Here is a 23,798-nt window from a genome sequence, read left to right on the forward strand (position 1 = left end):
ATAAGCTGCCTTCGCTTACTCCAACTACACCAGCGTTATTTTTTGTTGTAGCTAAAGTTTTAGCAGCGCATAAAATTTACGTGGAAATTGCATTCCCAGTCGCACCTGCATCCTCCACGATTCCAAGGGTGTGTTAGAGTGCATGTGCCACACGGGGCGTATGCGTGTTTTTTGCCATTTCAGTTACTTTGCGTTTAAAGCACATTTCAATTAAGGATGCCCACTTAAGAGCTCATATATCTAAGACACAGCACAACAAGTGTAGCATGCAACCGCACACACACCATGTAACTGTCAGATTCGTGTTGCTTGCATACCCACACACACACACACACATAGACATCAGTAAGTTGGCAAAGCATCAAATTCTTAATTGTGTGTAACGAAGTTATGAGCTTCAACCCCCCCAGCTACCTTTCCAAGTCCTTTCCTTGTGTATGCCGGACAGCGCCTATGGGTTGTCAGGCCTGGCAGGTTGGCCGCTTGTATCCACCACACCACCTCCCCCGCTGCCGCTGCCAAGAAATTTTAAACCAGTTCAAAAAAGGTTCAAAGCAAGCCATAAACAAACAAAAAGCCAGTGGAACCAACCAACACCATAGAAGACACATAAACAAGCAGACCCGTGTTTGGATGAGCTTGAGAACAAAGGATAGACCAGAAAAAGAACGAGGTGTGCTCTTAAATGGCAAAAGAAATGCGAGCGGAAACACATATATAAACCAAGTGCGCTCTGTGAAGCCAGAACTGACTAGAAAACAGCCAAGTGTTGGGGTCGGGACAACGAATGCACGTGATGCAGACAAACTTTCGTAGAAAATTTTATGCGAGGCACGAAAAGGATGCGCAATGCTTAAATAATATATGGAAATCTTTGAAGCTGCTGCTTTTAAAAGGAGACAATAGTAAGTGAGTCCAAAGCACGTATATAAGCAAGATTTCTTTAAGACTCGTGTAAGGCCTAACCAAGTTAACAAAGTCCATAATCTGAAGCTATAACTAATTAAACTAAAAAGTTAGATAGTTCTATACCTTCAGAACAAAATCATTAAGAACGTTCCCAGATATAACCCTAACAGCCACTAGATGAGTTATAACAATATTAGTAAAGGAATAAATTAAAATCTTTTTTAATCGAATATGCGTCGCAGCCATTTACTTTGTTTCAATCAAATTATTCCAACATTAATTAAAAACGATTGTGCCTGAAGTGGAAGACTATAGGACTGATATTGTAAAGCTTTAAAAAGCTTCTTAGGAGTACATTTTCCCCAGATTTTGAACGTGGTAATTGTAATAGGAACAAATATTGTAATGCAAAAATTGAATTTCCATTCCCCTTGTTTGTTTGTTACCATGATAGGGAGGTTCAATTGCCAACATGCTGATTGTGATTTTCAAAGCCACTTCAACCGTTTAATTAGTGAAGCACTAATATTAAAAGATTAAAAAATGTACATCATCAATTCCCATGACCGTTTCGAGACATTTGTGAATGATTTATTTTCGGCAATAAAATCGAATTTTGATTTCAGTTAAATGGCTGTCCTGATTGAGTCAAATAGCAGACATTAATTGGAATGCAGCCAAATGCAACAAAATCTGAAAACCCGTTGTAATTGCAATCGTTATCCACGCACATCTGGGTCGGACATATTGGAATACCGTGCACGAACTTAAAATATTTAACGTATTTAGATCATAATTGTATGTAGGTGTTGAAATCGGCCTGACAGGCCAATCGAATGCAAAATGACACACGAAGGTCTGACAAATAATGGACTGAAAATAGTGTGAATGGTCTACCAAATCAGAGAATAGGAACTGTATTTAAAAGCCAACTTTATCCATACGCAAGTCCTTCAGCGATACAGCAATTTGAAATATGAAATATGTGTGCACAATGCTAACGGTTGTGTCTAATTGAGCGCGTGTGTTTGTCCATTTTTGCGCTAAATTAATGTCACCAAGTCCATTGAGTCCAGCCTGGCCTGGCAACGCGATATGATGGAGCACGTTGTCCACACGCACGACCTTTTCCACGGCATCAGATGGGCATGGCCGGGCTAATTTGCGTTTTACATTATAATCACCTCAATGTCGGAGGGATGGTGAGAACAAAAAAAGGAAAGTTGACGTTCCTCTTGACAGCTCATGAAATGTTCTGAGCACGCATGCTAAACGATAGTCCTGGCCAGTGGTGCGCAAAAAATCACAGTGATTGAGAAAATGGCAAAAAACTGCGACTGAAAGGTTGTGCATACTACTTTCCGAATGTACATACATTAACATTATATAAATTTTAATTAATTGAAATAGAGACTACAATTTCCATATCACCCCATACCTCTTTTCTTACATATTCTAAAACATAAATGTTTATGATAAGATTATTGAGAGAAAGGGATAAGTATTGGAAAATCACTCAAATAAGCTTGTACATTCAAGCGAGCAATTACACAGAATTGCAAAAACATATTTAATTGAATTCAATTTGGAAGATGAATAAATAAAGAAAATTCTTTGGATTAGTTTTATTATTTTAAAGTTTCATTTCATTTCAGTTTCATTTACTTATGCCAAAGAATATTACTCTTCACAATGCATTAAATCGAAATCGGATTAATATTTGTGTCGGTAGTAGCGGTAAATATCCTTCTTTTTAATATCAAAATAGCACAATCACGATCTTTCTCAGCACTGGTCGTGACACATTTTTTTTGTGTTTTGTTATTGCCGCCTTAATTAAAAATTACGTTATTTAGCGGCAAGTGCGCTTAAATTGAGGTTAATAGCGAGGCGAGCACACTCCGCTTTCAGTCATCTGGCTGAAATTTTTCAATTATGCTCATATAATACATAAAACGGAGCACAATTCGCCATAATAAATATGGTATATCAGACAGGGGAAGGGAGGGACAGTGGAAAAGCAAGAGGAGGAGAGAAAAAGAGGGTTTTTGATAAGACTGAAATGGCATCTGACATACGTCGACAGGTCATTAAGAGAAGCGTTTTGCGTAGGGAGTGGCATTGGCCGGCCAACTATCAACTTCGATTGCAACCAAATGGCGGCATCGGGCGGCCATTTTGCGAGTGCAACGACAGTTTACATAACGGATGTATATGTAGGTATGTTTATATGCGATTGCCAGCTGACAACAACAAGTCAATGATGTCAACAACATTTAACAACGGTGGCCAAGCAAATAACAACAACTACAGACAGCAGTAGGAGCAACATAATCAACTACGAGTACAGAACAGCAACGACAGCAACAAGAGTAGTAACATCGGCGTAGAGTGCTGTGCATTAACATTTAAATTACCGTTAAGTTGTGCACACGTTTGGCTGCATGCAATTCATTTTCAGCTCGATACGCACAAACACACAGCCAGAGACAGAGATAGAATCGGGGAGACCGACTCTTATCTCCATGAGACCACCCGCCCACGCCCACTTTCCAATTTGTATGTTTGTACAAGTATACTCTTTATATGCAATGCTCTTTTCTGGTTGGGCCTTTCTTTTAGCCACGTTGTTGTTTATATTTATGCCGCTTTTAGTGCAAATGAGTGTTCGCTTCACCATGGTCCGACATTGTTGGCTGCGTTGGTGGCGTTGTTGGCTTCGTCGGCGTCGGCCTCCAGTGTTGTTGATTTTAAATCTGTGTAGTGACAGCGACAGCAACAGCAACACCAACACGAACAACAACAATAACAGAGACAACTGTAGCAACTCGAACAACTCCAACTTTACCAGGCACTTTAGCAAATTGGCTAGCCAATTGAATGCATTATCAATTACGGTTGGCCAAACAGGCCGTCGCTTCGCCAGGCAGACGCATTTAGCTGAATTATGAGTGAGGAACTTTGCGCCGTCAACAAATACAAACAGAAACCAACAAAAACAAAAACACATAATATTCCATGCAACAAGGCAGCCATGTTGTTGCAAACTCACGAATTTGTTATGCATAGATAGATAATATACAAAATGGGAAACCAGAAACAGTACGGCTTCAAGCGAAACTCTAATGCCTGTACCAATTGATGAGTCCTTACAAGTTTCAAAACTTGAGGGTGGAGTTTCGCAATCAAAAAGTTTATTTAGAGGAACTACTGAACTACAACTTGAGTGTGATAATTCCAAAAAACGTAAAAGGCAATATGAAAAAAATAGTCCGTAACTATTGCTACATAATAATAATATTAAATTGTATGAAAATATTTAATTCATACCTTAATATATTTGCATAGCTTGTTCTTAATAATCTTACGCACTTTTATTTACGTTTTATTCATTTTTTTTCCAATGTCTTTTCAGGCTTAGCATTTATGAATGGGTATCCCAAAATCATGCTTTCTTTAGTTAAAATTAAGTTAATTTCATGCAAATGCTCAATTTTCAGGCCCCCTTGCGGTTGATGATAGTATACTTTTACAAATTCAATTTTAAAGTTTTAATATTAACAATTTAATTAATTTTTCCAGTTGCCTACATATCTCACCATTTATATCAACTATTACAAGTATTATGTGTACTAAAATATTAGAAAAAGTAGCTATGTATGTAAACTATTAGTTTTAACAACATGTGAAGATTTGTTTTGTAGTTTAAAAAAAAGTAATTCTCAAAAATGCATATTGGAGTTTGGACAAAAATAAAAATGCGGATTTCTAGTGCTGTAATTAGACATTTGGAATATACATATACTAGCTTACTATATATTGCATTGATTGTGTTGTGCATGAGGACTTCGGCGATCCCCAAGCATAGCTTAAAACTTTAATGACCAGGTTCTGTTTGTAATAGGCGCCGCTAAATGGGGCCATGACGACTTAGCAACTTTTAAACACACAGGCTCATAAACCTGCTGAGAAGCACAAACACACGCACACCTATAAACATACAGACGCACACACGCATCGTTGTTAGAGTCGTAAAAAAAGTTTTATGTTATTTTTATGGTGATGACAATTGCGTTTGTTTGTTTGTTTTTTTGTTTTTTTGTTGGCATTGTTGGCATTGTTGGTTGGTTACTCAACATGCATTTATGCATCCGACCCATACGCATGCATGTACAATATACATGTATATATACTGCACATGCACATATGTATGTTTGTGCTTGTTTATAGCGCCCCTGAGTGCAAGTGTGTTGTAAACATGCGACGCGAGCAACTTTATTCAGGAATATGCCTTGGCTCACATTTCGCCCAATCGCTGGGTCGCCACCCATAGAGAAACATCGCAAGACGGCCACCTTTTGTTGTTTGTTGTTGTTGGCAGCAAATGCAATGCAAGTGTCAAATTATTGGCTAAAGAGAAATCCATACAAATTCGATACACTTCAAGTGCACTTGCCGCCAGTTGCCAAAAAGTTCGTTGAGCGGGGCACGTTTTGCACCTGCGGTTGTTCGTTTCCAATCGATTCAATTCGATTTGTTCAGTTCAGTTCTGTTTCGCGTCTTCGATTCTCTCTCTCGATTTTGGGTGCAGTTGCTGGTGTCGGTATCGGTGTCGGTGTCGATCAGACATATCGCATGGCAGACGATGCCGCTGGCAGTAGCAGCAATTTCGATGTGAAATCAGACAGCAGCCAGTAGTCAGCAGTTGGCAATTGGCAATTGGCAGCCTGCACTCGGAGGGTATCGTAATGGTAGAGGAGGGAAACTGTAGTAGTAGTGGTTGGCATAGATTACAAGTGCAGGGGCCGCACGCGCATATTCTGAACCTGCTGTTCAGACAGTTAAACTCATTTCACAAACTTTACTCAGAAGCCAAGCAAAATCACTGAAGAAGGACATATTTGGTTCTTTTTTTAAATTGTTGTTAATCGGAAAATCGTTGTACTCAATCGGTTTTTGAGCAACCACTATAATAATGCAAATAAAATAAAGTCAGGAGTTTAAAAAAGAGAGAAATGAAAGGATGTTGCAGAAAATAAAGTACGTCTTTAGTTCGTTTACTTGATGTTTTAAATCGAATCCATTTTGAATTTGTGAACTCCATCGTTCGTTCCTTATCTTCTTGTCAAGAAAACATTCAAATTCCGTGCTCCCGGCAAAAAACCCTAAGGAAATAGATCTAAATAAAACTTATTGAAATTGAATAATATTGGCACATTCTCATGAGCTATTTCGCTGACTATTAAAAGTGCTAAGTGACTTGTGTCTATTAGATAGAAGCAATAGAGCATTACTTAATTAATATCGATGACATATGTATGTTCAACATTTTATCCATTTGAAACGTTGTCAAATCGCTGTGACCAAAAGAAATTTATGATATATATTGAAATTTGAACAAACAAACGTCTCAGCAAATTCGGTGTAGTTTTTGTTGTGAAAAAGAGTCAAGACATTGTTTCACTGACTGATCGGTAGCTACGAATAGGTCTGACACATTTGCATGCTGGACCCCCAAACGAGAATGTCAGGCCAAGTCAAAGTGCCAACCGTGTTTGATTGTTTGTTGTTCTCTGGATGGGCATGTGAGTGTGTGTTGGTGTGTGTGGATGGCAGAGTTTCCAATCAGATTTGGCGATTCGCAAAGCCGTCGCGACTTTGGATTAATGCTGCTGAACTGTTTAGTCTGGCAGTGACAGTGACATCGGCGGCGAAACCGTTTTTAAGTTGTGAGTGCTGGCACTTTGGAATTGTCAATAACTAGAAGTAGCTGCGAGTGGTAGTGAGAATTTCGTGATGGAAACTTTGTGCTGTGCAGTTGGCAAGTTGTAAGAAGCAGCTGAGTCGCTTTACTAATTTTCAGTTTAACCTTTTACGTCCTGCTCTGATGGTGCATCAAATCAAATCAAAGTGAGGAGTGCATTCAACGTTTAACACAATTCGCTTGTCACACGCTGTTCGTGTAGGAGTGTCTGCGTGTGTGTGCGTGTGAGTGTGGCTCTGCTAACAACGCCAAAACCAAAACTCAAATGTAACTCTACTCCCCAGATATAGCAAGTATACGTATGTATATATGTATGTGCATATATGTAGTACTGTTGGTCTGTGGGCTTGTCTGCAGTTGATGTCATTGTCATTGGCAGTGGCTCGACTTGGCCAAGTGTGTGTGTGTGCATGTGTTTGTATGTGTGTGTGTGTGTGTGTGTGTGTGTGTGTGTGTGTGTGTGTGTGTGTGGGAGTGTTATCTTTTGGCTGTGCTTGTACTGCTAACCACAGTCGAGAATGTAGCACACACACACACGCCCTCTCAGCCATCTATGGGTGCAATTGTGGCGTCTTTGCAGCACTTTATTATTATCCATTTTGCCTCGTCTAAAGCGCTCCATAATCGTTATGTTGCAAATATTATGGCAAATGACAGTCTGCTTGTAATCATAATTTTCATGTCGCTACATTTTGGGTGTGCACACAAAATTGTGGGGTTGCTTATAACTCGTTGTGAAACTCAAAACGCTAAACCCAAAACCTAAAGTGCAAGGCTCAAAACTCCAAACTCAAAGTCGAACCTTGAATCGGACAATCTCGTTTGCTCTTCTATGACAGGACTTGATACATGTATATATTTATTTATGCATACTTGTACATTTGTAAGCCAGCAAGCATTTGGAACCAACGTTTTTCATTCTAAGATATATTTATAAAACATTTGGGCCTTTTATATAATTAAATTTATAAAAATTTTAATATTTGTATGTAAGGCGTTGCTGCAACATTGAAATATTTGTGAAATACATTTTTATTGAAACTACAGTTTTCTCAATAAAAAAAAAAACGAAACGAAGAAGCCATTTACGGGACAGGTCATCCTCCAATGGGTACATTTTTTCGCGTCAGTTATTGTTTCCTGGGTATGTGAAAGCCTTTTACACATTCTATCGCCTTTTGGGCAGCCCTAATAATATCGATTTAGTCGCATTTGTATGCTACTTTAGTTGGATCTATTATGAAGAAGAACATTTAGTGTTTAGTTTCACAATTGAAGAAATTTTTGGTTGCGAGTGTTAAATGTGCTGTTTGGTATGCTACTTTTTTATGGCCAACAGAAAAGCCCGCAAACGGGCCACACACATGCATTCACCTTCAAACACATAAACAAGCGTACTCCAATCTGACTCGGAAGTCTGTTTGTAATTTATACTGTGTAAGAGAAAGAGTTTTGTTTCGAAATAAACCCACAGCAGACATTGAAACAAGGCCAAAATGGTGTACTCATGTGTATGTGTTCCTGTCGCTTCCATTAGGCATTATACGATGTCTACATATACAAACAATGCACATACATTTTTTGAAATATCCATTTTTACACTCTAAAAATTAGTTCTAAGATGAATAGATTTGATTAAAGATTCTTTTTCGGTGTTATTTTAATTATTCTGACAATTATTTATATGAAGTCAGCCGTCATAGACGTCAGAAAATTGAAATGGGGTTCGTTCTATTCATATACAAAATAATAAGATGTGGAATCACCAAAATAAAATAAAATGCGAGTATACATTTTTTATTGGATATTATTTAACGTATATGGGAACTTAAATATCGTAAAAACGTAACAAAATCCCTATGTCTTATTAATATTGATATTTCTGGAATTAGTTTTAGTCATTGTTTAGTGAATTCTGCTATTATTTTTCAACTCCTTTTTCTATTAGTGTATGCGTGTGTGTATGAGAGTGGTGGTGCGTGCTTACCTTGAGGTTGCATGTTGACCTGAACAGGAATCTGCCAGCTTGTCCGACATCGTCCTGGCGTCCTGGCAGCCTAGTTAGCAGAAAGAAACCAGGAAAATAAGTTAACATGCCAGGCGTGTTGAGCCACTCTGACAAGCTACAAATGTTGTGCAACATAACAGGCTACATATCAGGAAGGCATATATACGTTTATACTCGTATACTTATACAGATATACTATATCTAAATATGTATATACATCTACAAGTTTTCTACGTGTGTGCGGCGAAAACTGAAAACTTTTAAAAGTCATATTCCTTGCGCTGCGCTCGCAAAGTGGTTTGAACTTTAGAAACAATTTTGATAAAGATGCAGCAGGCCAAGTTGCTTGCTTACACTTACACTTACTCTTACACTGAGCCAAATTGGTAGGCGCATGAATGGCCAACGACATGGGGGATCGCGCATCGAGCAGTCGTTGGATGGCAGTGCATGAGGCAGTGATGCAGTTCGCACACACAACATGTTTCCCCTGGTTGTTCTGATGGTCCTGCCTGAGTTCTGTCGATGTGCTGGTCATGTACGTAATTAGAAGTTTCACCAGTAAAATAAAGTAAAACGTTGGGCACAAAGATGCACAACAAAATCAAGAAAATGAAAACTTTTGCCCTGCAGCAACACAATCTTTGGAAATGCGAGAAAGCTTGCTGCTTGAAAATAAAAGAATTACGTCTATGGTAAAATTAAAAGGAATGTAAAAGTTGCAGGAGCATGGCGGCAAGACAGTGAAAATACCGGATGGCTGTCTCTTTAGAAAAGAATTCTGGCAACGCTCTGAGCAATTCTGTGGTAGGAAGGACGCTGTTTATGTCTGCATATATATGTACACTTTATGTGTTTGTATGTGTGTGTGCACTTTCATTAGCAGAATAAAGAAACGCAAAACAATTTTCTAAGTTCTTATCTAAATTTGGACAGGAAATTGATTTAAACTGTAAACTTGCTTTACATAGCAAAATTCTTTCGAATGCTGATTGAGGCAGGACAAAAATTACGGTTCGTTAAAAGGACCAAAAGCTACATTCAACATTTAGGAGGAATTTAAGATAAAATGGTTATTGTCATTAGAACATTAGTAAAAATGTTGTAATACGTTTGTGGAACTTTATAAGCAAACCATTAATAATGTATGTAGCAACTGGTTTATTTCTTGTGAAGCTCAATACTATATATCCATATATCCATAACAACATTCTCGCTGCGTAAATGGTGCCTTTTGGAGTTGAATATATTCTATAAAAAACCCTGAAACTTTGAATTTTATTTTCTCTAATTAAATGCTTATACAATATTTCTGTAGTACCAATATTGTCAGCTAAATATGTGAAATTCTATTAGATTTTCGGAATACATATTATAAAATTCATTAAGATATGGATGCTTGGAGAATTGAAAAGTTTTTTTCTAATATATTTTTATGTTTTTGGTTGTATAAACAAATTTACACTTAGTATACATACTACTTACCCGTACATGTATACACATACTTGTTCAACCCTTGAAACACGCCCTCTGCGGTTTGCAATATTAATTGGCCATTTGAAGAATTTATTTGAATAAGACTCTGAAAAAACTGTACATATCTGTGCCTGAATTTAATAGTCCGCAGATTAATTTAAGTTTTTCTCGGATTGCTTAATTTTTAACAAATGTACAATCTACACGTCCAATTAAAATTGCCGCCTGGAAGTATGCTATAATTTTTGTTTACGTAATGCCAACTGTCAAAACGACCTCAAACGTAAACGGAAACGGGTGTAAAGTAAATGGCACTTGGTGTGCGTCATAAAGTTTAATTTAAAATGAATATATATATAAGGTTATGTCATCGCACACCACCTCACACATGCATATGTGAGACACATACATACATATATAGTATTTGTACACATACATATATCGGTATAGACTGGCGCGTACACACATAGAGACAGCCAGAGGCACTTTAAAGCAATTCGGCATGCATTTTAATGTGCTCGCTCTTATTAATGTGGTTGATGGTGTTGTTGGCCGCCATTCCTTTGGGGCTAATGATGTGAACTGTTTATACAATGCCGCCTGCAATCACAAAAGTTAAATATGCAGCCCGTCCGCGATATGTGATGCAATGCAGCCGCTTAAAAGTCAACATCATTTAAACGCAAAACATTTTATTTGTTTTTGCTTATACAGATCACATATGCACAAGTGTTTGTTTGTATGTGTGTGTGTGTGTGTTCGGTGGCTATAGTCAGTTTCCACTTCAAATCAAATGCAGCTGGTTTGTTTTTTTTATATTTTTCTATATTTTGTCACAGAAATTCTCATCAAAATATCAAGTTACGTACAATAATAGTTGTCATACGTTGAAAATGCCTTCGGTTTATACTTATACAAGAATAAAAATAACGGTTCTAATTATTCTGCTGGTTGATCTGTTTACGTTCTGCTTGTTGTTCTTGATTTTTCGTTTTTTAATTTTTTGTTTTGTTTTTTTTTTTTGGGTAGGGGAGGGGGTGTTGTATAAACTAATACTAAGTAAATACAAGAATGCCGTCTCATGTGCCCGCAACACTGTGCACCTCTTTCTTGGGCAATTATCTAAATAGTTTGCCATGATTTTTAGCTTTTACGTACTATTTTTTTCAGTTTTTTGTTCTTTTTCTCTAATTGTATTTATTTTTCTTTCATATATAAATTTGGTATAATGAAATGCACAAAAAGCCGCAACAAACAAGCCATAATAATTAATAATTCACGTTTGATGTTGTATATAATAAGTAATAGAATATATTGGAAAAATATGCTAATTGAATTAAATTCTATTAATTTGCAGTTAATCAACTAATAATTTATTTAAACATTTTGCTGTTTGCTGTCGCATATCAGAAATGAATTCACGGTTAACAAAGCCAAACAAAATTCATTTCGACTTATGTGGAGCGGGTTGGCGCGCGTTCTCTTATAGCAGTTGCATTGTGGTTGTTTTAACTCGTATCCGACGATTTTAATTATGAAATACATGGGTATGTACTTATGTATATTAACTTGTAAGCGCTTCAAAGTGAAACACTTAACACACCAACCAGGGGCAAAAGTTTGCTTTAAGAACTAGCGCAAAATACGCACACATTAAAATTCACATCAATAAACACTGACAATTAGATTTTTCTATTTGCTATTAGCTAGGTTTTATTAATTTTTTTGTTTGTTTTTTTTTTGATTTTTTGTTTTTTTCCATTGTTTTTTCTTTTGTTGTGTATTAAGTTTTCAGTTACCTTCAAGCGTTTGAAGAGTCCCAAGTTACAACCGTATGTATCTTGATGACTGACTGCAATCGCAACTGTGTCCATTGGACTTGTCGCTTTTGATTTACTTAAGAGTTTTAATTACCTGTGCCGAAAGTTGTGAATTTTGATATCAATGTCGCGTCTTAAGTTTACAATTTAATTTTATTGGAATTACCATTTTAATGCGTAAGCTTACGTTTACAAAAAGCTAAAATAAATAAGATCTTTATAAAAATCTATTTAAATCACCATTTGCTGCTGCTGTTCAACCATGCGGCTGGCTGCCCATTTCCGAATTGGCCCAACATTCTCATAACGTTACTAGTTAACTGAATCAGAACTGACTTGAATGCCAACAGCTCATCGTCACCAGTAAAATTATTGAGCCGCAATATTGGGCAGTCAGTGGCCCGCAGTTTCAGTTTAAATTTAAATACAATTTGAATGTAAATTTTAGTTACAAATGTAATGCTGTGCCTTAATTTAGATGCTTTGCATGCTCTTCTTTTATGTCTTATTTTCATTACCTTTAATTATTATTTTTCATTTAATTACACACAACTTTCACATAAATAGTTTGCCATATACATATATATGTATATATATATATATTTCGATTTTTGTTCATTAATTATTTAATTATTCTGTTCTCGCATTTTAGCATCTTTTTTAATGTAGTTTGCATTTGAGTTGATTCAACATTAAACTAATTCATTTTACTAAACTATACACAAAATTTTACGTTTACATTTATGCTCTTAATCTTCTATATAAAACGATTACTCATGTCTGCTCATCATTGTGTTCTCCCACTTCGTATGCTTGCTTTTTGTTTAACTCTGGTATATTTCTGCTACGCTTGGCTCTGTGCCAATAAACTACACTTAACTAAAACGCACCTAGTTGTGCGAACTTTATATTTGCCTAACGAAAATCGAATAAATTGCTAAGCACATTTCGCAAATGAAGAAGGAAACGAAATTAAATCAACTGATATGAAATGAAATGAAGAATATATATGGATGCTATTTAATATCAGTTTTTGCTTTTTATTTTCCGTTCATACTGTTGTGCTACTGACCGCAGGAGCTCGGTCTATCTCTGTATCTCTTCGTCTCCCTCTCCACTTCGTTACTGCTCTGCCACAATATAGTATAATGTTTGTGTCAACTGTAAATCTGTAGAAAATGTTCATAGTTCATACCTACTCATATGATTTTCCATCTCCGTTTTGTTGTGGCCTTGTATACTATTTTAATCGTGTGTAATCATACCGAGCTGAATTTTTAATTTGCAGCAGGTTTGCAGTTTTCGTAAACACTAAAATATATACATAGTTCCATAGTATGTGTGTGACTGTGTCTGTGTGTTTGTCCGTATGTGTGTGTTTGTTGTTTATCTTTGCTCTTTTAGGTTTGGTATTTAGTACTCTCTAGACTCACATTCAGCGTTTCTTAAAATTCGTACTTGATTAACTTTAATTACGTGTTCTTACGTATGAATAGTAGCTGTAGCTGAATGGTTTTTTTTTTTGTTTTTTGTTTTTTGCATAGCCTGACCGAGGACTGTGCAGTATGTGGTTGCTGAATGAACAGGACTGCCCAATTTCAAAAGGAAATCGTCAATGGGATCAATGCACGAGCTTATGTTAGAGTAGGATGAGGTATCAAGCCCCACCTCCGTCTAGATGCTTCACTCCCGTGAATGTAAATTCTCATTTGGGTATGCGCTGCTTTGAAGGATAGTGTAGTTTCATACTATTTACATATGGTATGCATGTACTTGTATGTATAATATAAATTTTTAATGTTGTTTATAATAATGCTTTATACTTTTTTGTTGCAATTTTTGCATAAACGCGGAACACCTCGTTGACCAGTCTTTCATTTTGTTTTTTATTTTAATACACAATAATTTTTCTCTTCATTAAAATAATTTTACTTACAATTTTGGTTTCAATTGGAAAATAATTCCATAGTTACGCCCACTTATCTAACTGCACAAATCTATGTACTGGCGCAGTTTTTTGTTCATTACCAGCTATACATGTAAATGTTTAGATTTAATTTAAAGGTTCTCTATACAAAATATTTCTTATTTTTATACTTTTTTGTTTATAATTATTTTCTGGGGATTTTTGTTTTTCTCAAAAGTTACACTTAGCTGATTGAAGCATTTTTGACACATCGTACACATTTGTTCTGTGGTTTCTCTTATATATTCATTTGATCGTTTTAAACATGTATATAGAATTTATTATTCTCAACTCTTTTCTGCGAATTATCGTGACTGCGTGTGTATGTATGTGTCTGTGTGTATGTATGTATGTATTTGTGAAGTTTTACAAAATTGGAAGCAAAAGGATACGACTGGAAGCCGGTGCCGCTTTTTGATGCACACTTATCAATAAACTGTTTTCAAATGAGACCAAGTATTGCCTTGCACAGACAAACATATATAAGTAGATATACAGATACAGTTACATATGCATACATATGTTTAGATACAGCTATATACATACATAGAGGCGCATATACATTAAGGACTACGTACAATTATATAACATCGAAATTACAGAAAGCACAAGCAGCACATCAATCTCACATGCTATGTGAATTAAGCTAGAATTTAAAGAATATACGAGTATTGTTCACCCACACATCATTTTCAAATTTGAAACTGCTTATGTGTGTGTGTGTGTGTGTGTGTGATTGTGTGTGGTTGTGTATTTTCTTGCTATTGACAAATGTTGCTCCCAATACAAGTATATGTATGTATATGGAATGCAACAAAACTTTTTAGTGCCTTTCTACGTTCGTGAGTGTGTACTGTGCGTTGCTTTTAATAGTTGCGCCTTTCGGATTTGTGGTTTTTGCTTTGTTTCCTTAGCTATTTGTTGTTCTCTCTGGATCACAGAATTTCTCATCACACAAACCATACTTAATGTTCGAATGTACTCAATCGTGTTGTATACTTTGATCTCAGCCGAGGTTATTGTGCTAAAGCGAAAGTCAAAATTCATCGAAAGAATAAAATGAGGGGAGAAGGCAAAACGGTTAATCTTTACAAAGCATTTATTCGTTAAAAATAATTAAAAATTAAACAAATTATGAACAAAATGAAATGGTTTTAAAGTAGATTTAATGTAACTATAAATAAGTAGTTCGTAAAAACTAAAAGAAATATTAGCACAAATAATTATGGAAAGCGATAAACAATTTTTTATGAATAAAACCTATTACGTAAATATTTGTTTTTTGTTTTATGATTTTATTATAATTAACGAGGCACATGAAGAAGAATTTTTATGCATAAATAAAGCATGCAAAACAAAATGATCTCTGCATTCTAAATTTTAAATTTTTATCAAATTAAATGTAACCGATTTTGTTGAGAAAAAAACATATTTTTCATTTTGTAATACTTTTCATCACTAATCAGTATCCTCTTTTGTTTCAAGGTTACAAACAAAGCAGAGTGATTTAATTTAAAAATCAATTGTGGCGCCACATAATTCCAGTAATTCATAACCTAGCCTTTTGATTACCGAAATAATAATATAATAAATTTTTTGCCTTTATACAACATACTTATGAAATCAGACCTAGGAGAATGCTGCGCGGTTAGGCAGCTTGCAATAAAAGTGACAACATTTAAATTACAATATAAATTAAGTTAAGAAAACTAGGCTTCTACATTTTTGTTTAAAACATATTTTGCACTTGTTTTTGTTTTTGTATTTGCTGTAAGTAGTATGAAGTAAGCTTAATGTTCATTAAATCTTTGCATTCTCGATTTAAATATATTTCATTTTGTTTTGTTTTATTTTGTTTTTTTTTTTTTTTGTATTTTTGTTTTGGCAGTGTTACATATTTTGTTTGCGCTACAAACAAAACAAAAATAATTTTATAATTTTTTGTTTTTTCAAATTTAAATTTATAGTTATGTTTCATGTTTCATGTTCACCTGCTGTTTGCCAAGTGAGCCTTTCAGTGTTGCTGCTAAATCTAAATAAAATTGCTTAGCTTTGGTAAATTGTACAATATTTTTGTTCTTAACTCCAGCTCATAAATGTAGAATGATGTGATGTCAACCGGCGCGTGATATTTCAAAGAAAGATTCTGCAAATTGCTGAGTGCTCTTAAGCAAATAGAATTACTTAAAAAATATATAAATAAGTGTAAAGCTAAACAAAAACTGAAACACGGACAAGGGAATTTGAACAGAAGCGGCATTCGCAATAAATCCAATGAAGTATGTCAATCGAAAGGCTTGAAGTGTATTTGCTTGTGTGGTGGTTTTTGATTTGCTTTCGCCAGTTTGATCAGTTGTGGGAATTAGGGACATCTTTCGCCCTCCATCCATCGCCCGTCAGCCATCGATGTCGCTGTCTTGATGGCACAATTGCTGGTAGTGTAGTATGTATGTATTGTAGGATCAAATAGCTTGCATCTGGCCAAGGGCCATTTAGATCTCGCCTCACATGTGGCGCTTCATATGCAGAGCCAAATGATCCGAGCGGGAGAAGCAGCGATCGCAGTTGCGGCATTTGAATGGTTTGGCCCCAGTGTGTTTGCGATAATGACGCGTCAGTTCGTCGCTGCGTGCGAATCGCCATTCACAGCCCTCCCAGGAGCATTTGTAGGGTTTTTCACCTGAAACGAAAAAGGATGGTAAATCAAAATAAGCCAGCTTCCACTTATATAAATATTTACACACATATTTACACGCATAAATAAAATAAACTAATTTCATTGTGCGCTGCAGACAAAAACACAGATTGGTATTACAAATACTTGTATGCACTTATTTATTTATTTATTTAATTGTTATTATGCAGGGAACCATTCAAATATGTTAATTTGTTATTGAAGAGATACGAACGAACAGAAAATGATAATTGCTTTAAAATATAGTGCGGAAATCTTGTTTTAAGTGTTTAGCGAATAGTTGAATAAATTTAACTGAAATCCAATGTCCACATGTCTCTAATATGCAGTTGCTTAAGCTAATAAACGGACAGGTCAAGAGTGGAACGACCCAACTTGATTTGAAAACTGAAATGCTTGCTTAGCCACGAACCTTAAGATTTTAGTTCAACGTTGTGGGGTTCATAATTTGGAAAGCTGAGGAAACTGTTTAATTGTGTGTGTCTTTGTGGATTATATGCTGTTTGCAATGCAGGCGCCGAAGGGCAACAATAAAAGTTGTTGCATTTTCATTGCAGGACAGGCAACACAAACAAAAACACAATGAAACGCATAAATATGCAGAAATGCCGTAGCAGAGCAGGGAGGAGCGGTGCACAGCAAAGCGAATCCTGTGAGAAACAATTTTTATTTAGCGCGCGCTCGCCTCGAATGGCAACCGAAATGAAAAAAGTTTTGCTGCAGTGGCGGCGCGCCGGAAGTCTCCATGTTTGCAGAATACGTACAAAATATGCATAAAGTAAAACACGAATAAATAAAAATGCAAACGCACAAACAGCAAGAATTTAAGACAATTAAAAATGAAAAACTGGAAAATTAAAACAGAACGAAAGGCGGCTACGAAATGGCGGCAACATGAACGAACGGTGTGCCAACTGCGTGGAGCCTTTGCCAACATTTTTCATGCGTGCCAAAAGCCTCAAAGGATGCTGGCAGCGGTGGCAGGACATGGTGGGGCGGGACGTTGTGGAACGCGTGTAGCTGGCCAAAGCGCTGAAAGCCAAACAGGGAAGCAGGCGAGTGCAGGGAAGCACCGGACAGGCAAGCAGGCAGCCAGCCAGCCAGCCAGCCGAAAGGAAAAGGAAATGCAGAAGTTGTAATTTCACACAAAAGCATAAAACCTAAAAATGTGAAAGAGGAACACGCCAGAACATAGCCGAGCCAGCACAGAGCAATGAGAAACAGAACGGGGCGGAGCAGTTGAATACGAGAAGAAAAAAACAGAAGAAAGAAATAAAATGAAATTTAAAAAAACTGGTAAAATTATTTGAGTTTAAAAGACAAACAGCAGCCAAGGCAGGAAATTGTTGCCGTTGAGAGAGAGAGAGCGAGAGAGAGAGATAACCGGCAAGAAAATGACGACAGCTCGAGAAAAATGCATAAAGCTGAGTGGAAAACTTTGTAACGCACACAAACACACGCACACGCACACACACATACATACACACACGCAGAGCTTAAAACTTAATGCATGCGGAAATGTGTGATATTTCCGTGCTCAATTTCACATTACTTGCGGTTGCACGGCCCACAGCCCACAGCCCACGGCCCAGGGCCCACGGTCCAGGGTCGACAGGACGATCACTGGCCCCACCGACTTGGCAAGTTGGCTATGCTTTTAATTTCCATTTGTTTATGCTGTCAGTGAGCGGACAACTTTTGGCTGGCCGGCTTAAATGTTTTGAAGGGATGGATGTGTATGGGTGAGTGGGTGTTATAGGGGGAGTTGGGTGGCATCATCGATTTGCAAATCATGGCAGCATGTGACTGCCACTTGCACTTTGGCATTTTGTCAGAACTGGGCGCTAGAGAAATCGAAGCAGTGGCAATAAATAAAAGGCTGCCCGAAAAACACACACAGAGCGGTAAAGGGAAACAAAAATAAAGAGAGATAAAGCCGTACAGCTAACCACAGTGAGATGAAGCAGTTAGTCAAGGGGAATGGGTGTAACGGGGGCAAGCGTTTGGCAATTTTGGCCATTTTTGCTCTTTTACGGCTGGCTGTGTAAATCAGCGTCAAATGCACAAAGTGCAGGCCAGATACGACCCAGGAGTCTCGTATTGAAGTGCATTTGAGCGGCGCAGAGCCAGTTGAGCTGAGGCGGACGATAAAGCAGACACATACGAGTGTGTGTGTATGTACTTTGTGCGTGTATTTGTACACAAAAGGTTCGTGTTATCTTGCCATTCAAAGCCAAGTAAAAGTCAGTAGCGCAAACGAAATGAATCGAAGCGAAGTCAGCCGACGCACAAAAGTATGCTACATTTATATGTAGCCGAAAGTCAAAAGAATGGGAACTCCTTTACGATTTTTTAATTAATTTCCCGCTACCCTTTACACATTGACATTGTTAGCAGCCAGCCAATGAGGCTCCATCGAGCCCCAGACCAAAAAGCAAAAATTCGCCCATCATTTTTGCCAGACCAAAATTAATAGCTCACGAGAAAAAAACAACAGGAACAACAACAGCAGGCAACTGCAATTTGCAACTGGGTTAAGTATTTTAACATTTTTCTTACTATGTGTGCTTTTTTTTATTTTGGCACCGTCACCGACATTGCATTTTGCTTGGTTTGGTTCGCCGTTAGAGACCAGGTTGGGGCCATTAAAGTGGCAAAGAAGGTGGGGAAGCAAACGAGCCGTAGACATTGCAACATGAAGAGCATAAAAACGCTGGCGACGCCATGTGCTTGAGGTCGACTGGAGCGCGCCTTTTAATTTATTGAGTAGAATGCAGTTAAAACTTAACCTCAGCCGTTTGTCTACATATTGATAGCTGCACACACCCACACACCCACACACCTACACACCCACACACCCACACAGCCATACACTCGCATACATACTACGTAGCAGCAGGCAGGGCAGGCAAGCCCGTATAAGCCATAAAGTTTGCACTTGTAAATTGTTTAAAGGCAATAAGCAGCAGGCAGCAGCGGTTTACAGTCCGCAGGCAGCCGCGAGCAGACAGCCAGGCTGAGCAGCCAGTTAATATTTTATAAATTTCTCTGGCGTTGGTTTTAATTTCGCCAGCAAGCGGCTGCCGCAATAGAACGTGTAGAGTTGGAGGGTCGAACGTTGGGCATTCCTTTCATTGCTTGAGCTGGTACACTCACTCCTTCCGGTTTGTTCTTTTCATTTCAATTTCTTGCTCTTTCTTGTCTTTTATTTGCTGCCTTCTCGGCTTTTGCACTCAACACACAATTTTTATGGTCTGTTTGCGTCTTTCCGCCTGATTGCACTTGTAATCTTTTCTTAACGGTTTCGCATGCATCCTCGGCATTTTTATAGCCACCAACAACACTGCGTTTAACTAATTGAAATCTTACGCGCTGTCTAGCCTCGCTGTTCAGCGCTCACATGTCTGCGCTGCTCCCCAATTGCATCGATGGCGGAATTTACGAGCATACTCGCAGCTATTGGCGCTCTCGCTTGCTGCTTGGCTGCTGCTTGCCGCTTTAATTGATAGGCATTCAATTATAAAATATGCAAGGAGAGTGCTTAATTTGATTTCTAATTAAATGTGACCAGGTCGCCCCTGCAAACTGAAATGCCAGTCACAAGAGGAAACGCCATGAATGCCGGAAATGTGCAAAATCAGATTAGAGCGCCTGCATCCAACTCTCTCAGGCTGAGAGATTGTCTATATTTGCACTCCTGTCTTGTGGATTGACGGGCCGGCATTATGGGGCAAAGTCAAGGATAAGTAGAGTAGTAGTTCAAGGATGTTGGGCATTTCTTTGCACTTGTGCTTGTTTGTATAAATTTGAAAAATTGCTTGCAATAAATTATTTTTGTTTTTTTCTCATTTCTTTCCGACTGGCCAACGTCTTCGTTTTTAATGCGATAATATTAAAGCGTTGTGGCGCTCGGGCGAGTCTTAATGAAATTTTGCCTTAATTTTATGCGAAAAACGTAATTCATTAAATTTTCTTAATTTGTAGCCGACGTCCGCACGCTGGCCTTTCCACATCCTCGCCCCTACGGTCTCCATGGTGTCATTAAAGTAATTGGTTTTTGCTGCTCGACGTCTGTTGGCGGCTATGGCTGGAATTTCCATTTTAGCTTTTCAGCCGTACCGGGCAGGACGTAATCAAATATTTCAATCTTATCGCTCGAACACCTTTTCCTTTGATTTATTGAGTTGCCACTGGACGCCGCAATGATCGTAAGTATATTGCGAAAAACTCCCTCCACATGTGCAATTAATTACGAATTTTTATCAGTTTAAATTTGCATAAAAAGAGGGATGCCCCCTCTCCACCACACAAACTGACACGGCAGTTGTAGGCACAGTTAAGTCAAGAACTTGCTCAAAAACTTTGTCCTACCAAATTAACACTTCACGCGTCGGCGCCTGCCTCGATGGGCCAATATGGTAGACAAACACAACACAACACAGAGTAAGCACAACAAAAGGGCCTAAGGAGGCCCCGCTTGATTGGAGCCTTGTTGGAAAGTTGCACTCACTGTGTGAGCTATAGAATTGCGCCTACAAGGGTTTTCAATTTTCTTTGTCGATTTTACTTGAAAGTTTTTTATGCGCCAAAGATAAACCGAAAATTATGAGCGAAACTTGTGCCTGCCATGGATTTTTATTGAGCTGTTTCTGTTGTTGTTTGAAAACAAACAATTTAACAAAAGCACAACACGCCCGCCTGTCCGCCTGTCCGCATGCCCGCCTGCCAGCCGGCGGCAACAATTTTGAGCAAATTGAATGTTAATTAAAATGATGAAATTAATGGAAAATGATTGTAGAACAGGGGTCGGGAAGCTAACGCTGATTGAACCCCTTCAGCCAAAATAGCTACACACTGTAAATTCCAAAGTCGGCGCACGTGTGTGCTACACGAGAACAGTTTCCATTTACATATGGCAAGTATGAATGAGGAAGTTGATGGCTCTGCTTGATTGTGTGTGGCATGTGGGCATCAAGTGAAAGTGTGGTCGAAGAAAGGCAACCCAAAAAAGGGTTAGCAGGAAAAACGAAAACTCACACAAACAGACATGTACGAGCAGGCTACACATTTGCGCTTTGCAATTCATTTGGTATTACAGGCAAAGAGCAAATTTAAATACAACAACCGAATGGCAATCTCAAACAGACACATGACAACACTTGCTTGCATAAATAAACAAATAAATAAACAAACAAACAAACAAAGAAATGGCAATTGTTGGCCAAGAACGGTTCACTTGGCCAGCTTGTTGCTTGTTGTCTTAGACACAAGCACAATGGCCAGTGGTAAATGCTTAGGCATGCACACATACAAGTATATACAGATATAGAGGACTAGGTCTGCACTTGGCAATAATGCCAAAGATGGCCAAAAATGTTTCAAGCTTGATTGCACTTTTCCGAGTGCCAAATCATTTCATTTGCCATCCGACAAAATTTAGAGCTCAACTTACATGATTCACACAAACAGACACACACACACACACACTCTCGCATATACACGCACGCATATAGTAGATGTTTACCGTGCCCCGCCTCTCTAAACATAATCCAAAATATAACTGCATGAGCACACATTTCAACAACTGCAAATATTTTTGGGCCTCTGCACAAAAGGAGAATTGAATGCAAAATGGATTTTGGTTTTCTGTTTTATGGGTTAAGTGTTTTTGGCAAAGCTCTTGTAAGCGCATACACACACACACACACCCATGCACACGCACACACAAATTCATAGTTTGGCCAACAGCGCGCATGACACAAATCAATACATCCGTCCGTCCATTGCCGCGTTCCATTGAATGAATGAACCAAAATCTCTGATGTTGAATGTGCTGTAATAAAATTTCATTTCACAACCATGTGCGGTGTTAGCACGTTTGTGTGTGTTTTGTGCTTGCGATCGCAATGGTGTGCGTGTGACCAATATTTCATTTTTGAATTATGCGATTTTTATTGAAATTTCAAGCCCTGCCCGCTGACGTGCATTCGGGATTTGGTTGCCGGCCGAGCACTTGACTCTTCATGTTTTCTGAATGCGCCCGAGTGAGCAGTGTCAGCAAAACAATGCAACCTGTCACTTCTGCCCACACCGGCCACCTCTTTAAACACACATACACGTACAGGTGGGTCGGTGGTGCCAGGCGCAGGTATGTCTGTCCTTCGGTCTGTTGGCCAACGGTCGTTGCTCATGCCTGATTTATTAATCGCACAAAACATCGCCGAAGTGCGGTGTGCCTTCGTGTGTTTTTGTCTCCAGTGGATACCTCTTCTCCCTTCTCCCTCCCCCCTCCCCCTCCACCCACTTCCAGTACACGGCAATCGTTTGACAATTTTTCAACACTGGCATTGCTCTTCAAAATGCCAGACACATGCACAATAACAGCCCCTGTCCACTCACCTGTGTGCGTTCTTTGGTGCGCCTTCAGATGCGAACTCTTCGTGTAGACTTTTTTGCAACCCAGAAATTGGCACTTGTGTATCCGACGTTTGGCGTCCGGGCTGTGCTCGTTATGTTGGCGCGGGTGATTTTTGGCAGACGCTACAAAAGAGATTTGAAAGCCGAAGCGAACTTTTAAGTGGGGGTTAAACATTTTACAAATTTAATTAAGGCTTAGCCAGGCTTAAAGAAACATACATATGTAGCCTACTCGAAGTGAAATAAAAAATGGAACAATCTACACATTCGGCGCCTAGAAGTCAGCTTTGCTTTATCAAAGATGTCTACTCGTCATACGTCTAATTGATTTCTGTTTTAATTTTGAATATCACCATATTCTATTTTCAATACTGGGGATCTTTAACTTCAGACAGCAAAGTTGTCACCGGTCAGAATGCCGAAAATTTTTTTGGACTTTAAAAGTTGTTACTGGTTATAAAGAATAATTAAGTTTTATATTTCATTTCATTAAAGGGTACACTGCACTGATCGCTGATAAAAAGTATAAAAGGTGATGGTAACATCTTGAACAATCTTGTAATTTTGAGTTTACTTGTTGGCTACAAGCATAAGTCAGGGGACTATTTGAGTGCCTCTAAACTGAAAGGTCTGGACCAAGTGGCTTAGGTGATTGATAATCAGGCTGTAAATATATTTGTTGAGATCGGAAAATAAATACAAATTTATCTTAATTGTGTAAATGAAGCTAAGCTAAAAATAAA

The 23,798-nt window shown here is 38.0% G+C and overlaps 1 protein-coding gene across 1 annotated transcript in view; it reads right to left on the reverse strand.

The window, feature by feature from the left end:
* Positions 1 to 16,061: 16,061 nt before the first annotated feature.
* The window catches only part of LOC115633595 (Krueppel-like factor luna), a 176,578-nt gene continuing 168,841 nt past the window's right edge, over positions 16,062 to 23,798 (reverse strand). The window contains exons 3-4 of the mRNA XM_030531041.1: positions 23,038 to 23,178; positions 16,062 to 16,623 (exon numbers count right to left, since the gene is read on the reverse strand). Coding sequence (XP_030386901.1) covers positions 16,448 to 16,623; positions 23,038 to 23,178 — 317 coding nt within the window. The 3' untranslated portion in view covers positions 16,062 to 16,447. The remainder of the gene's footprint in view (positions 16,624 to 23,037; positions 23,179 to 23,798) is intronic.

This window comes from Scaptodrosophila lebanonensis, unplaced genomic scaffold, assembly GCF_003285725.1.
Source record: "Scaptodrosophila lebanonensis strain 11010-0011.00,11010-0021.00 unplaced genomic scaffold, SlebRS2 tig00000001-arrow-pilon, whole genome shotgun sequence".
NCBI classification, from domain to species: domain Eukaryota; kingdom Metazoa; phylum Arthropoda; class Insecta; order Diptera; family Drosophilidae; genus Scaptodrosophila; species Scaptodrosophila lebanonensis.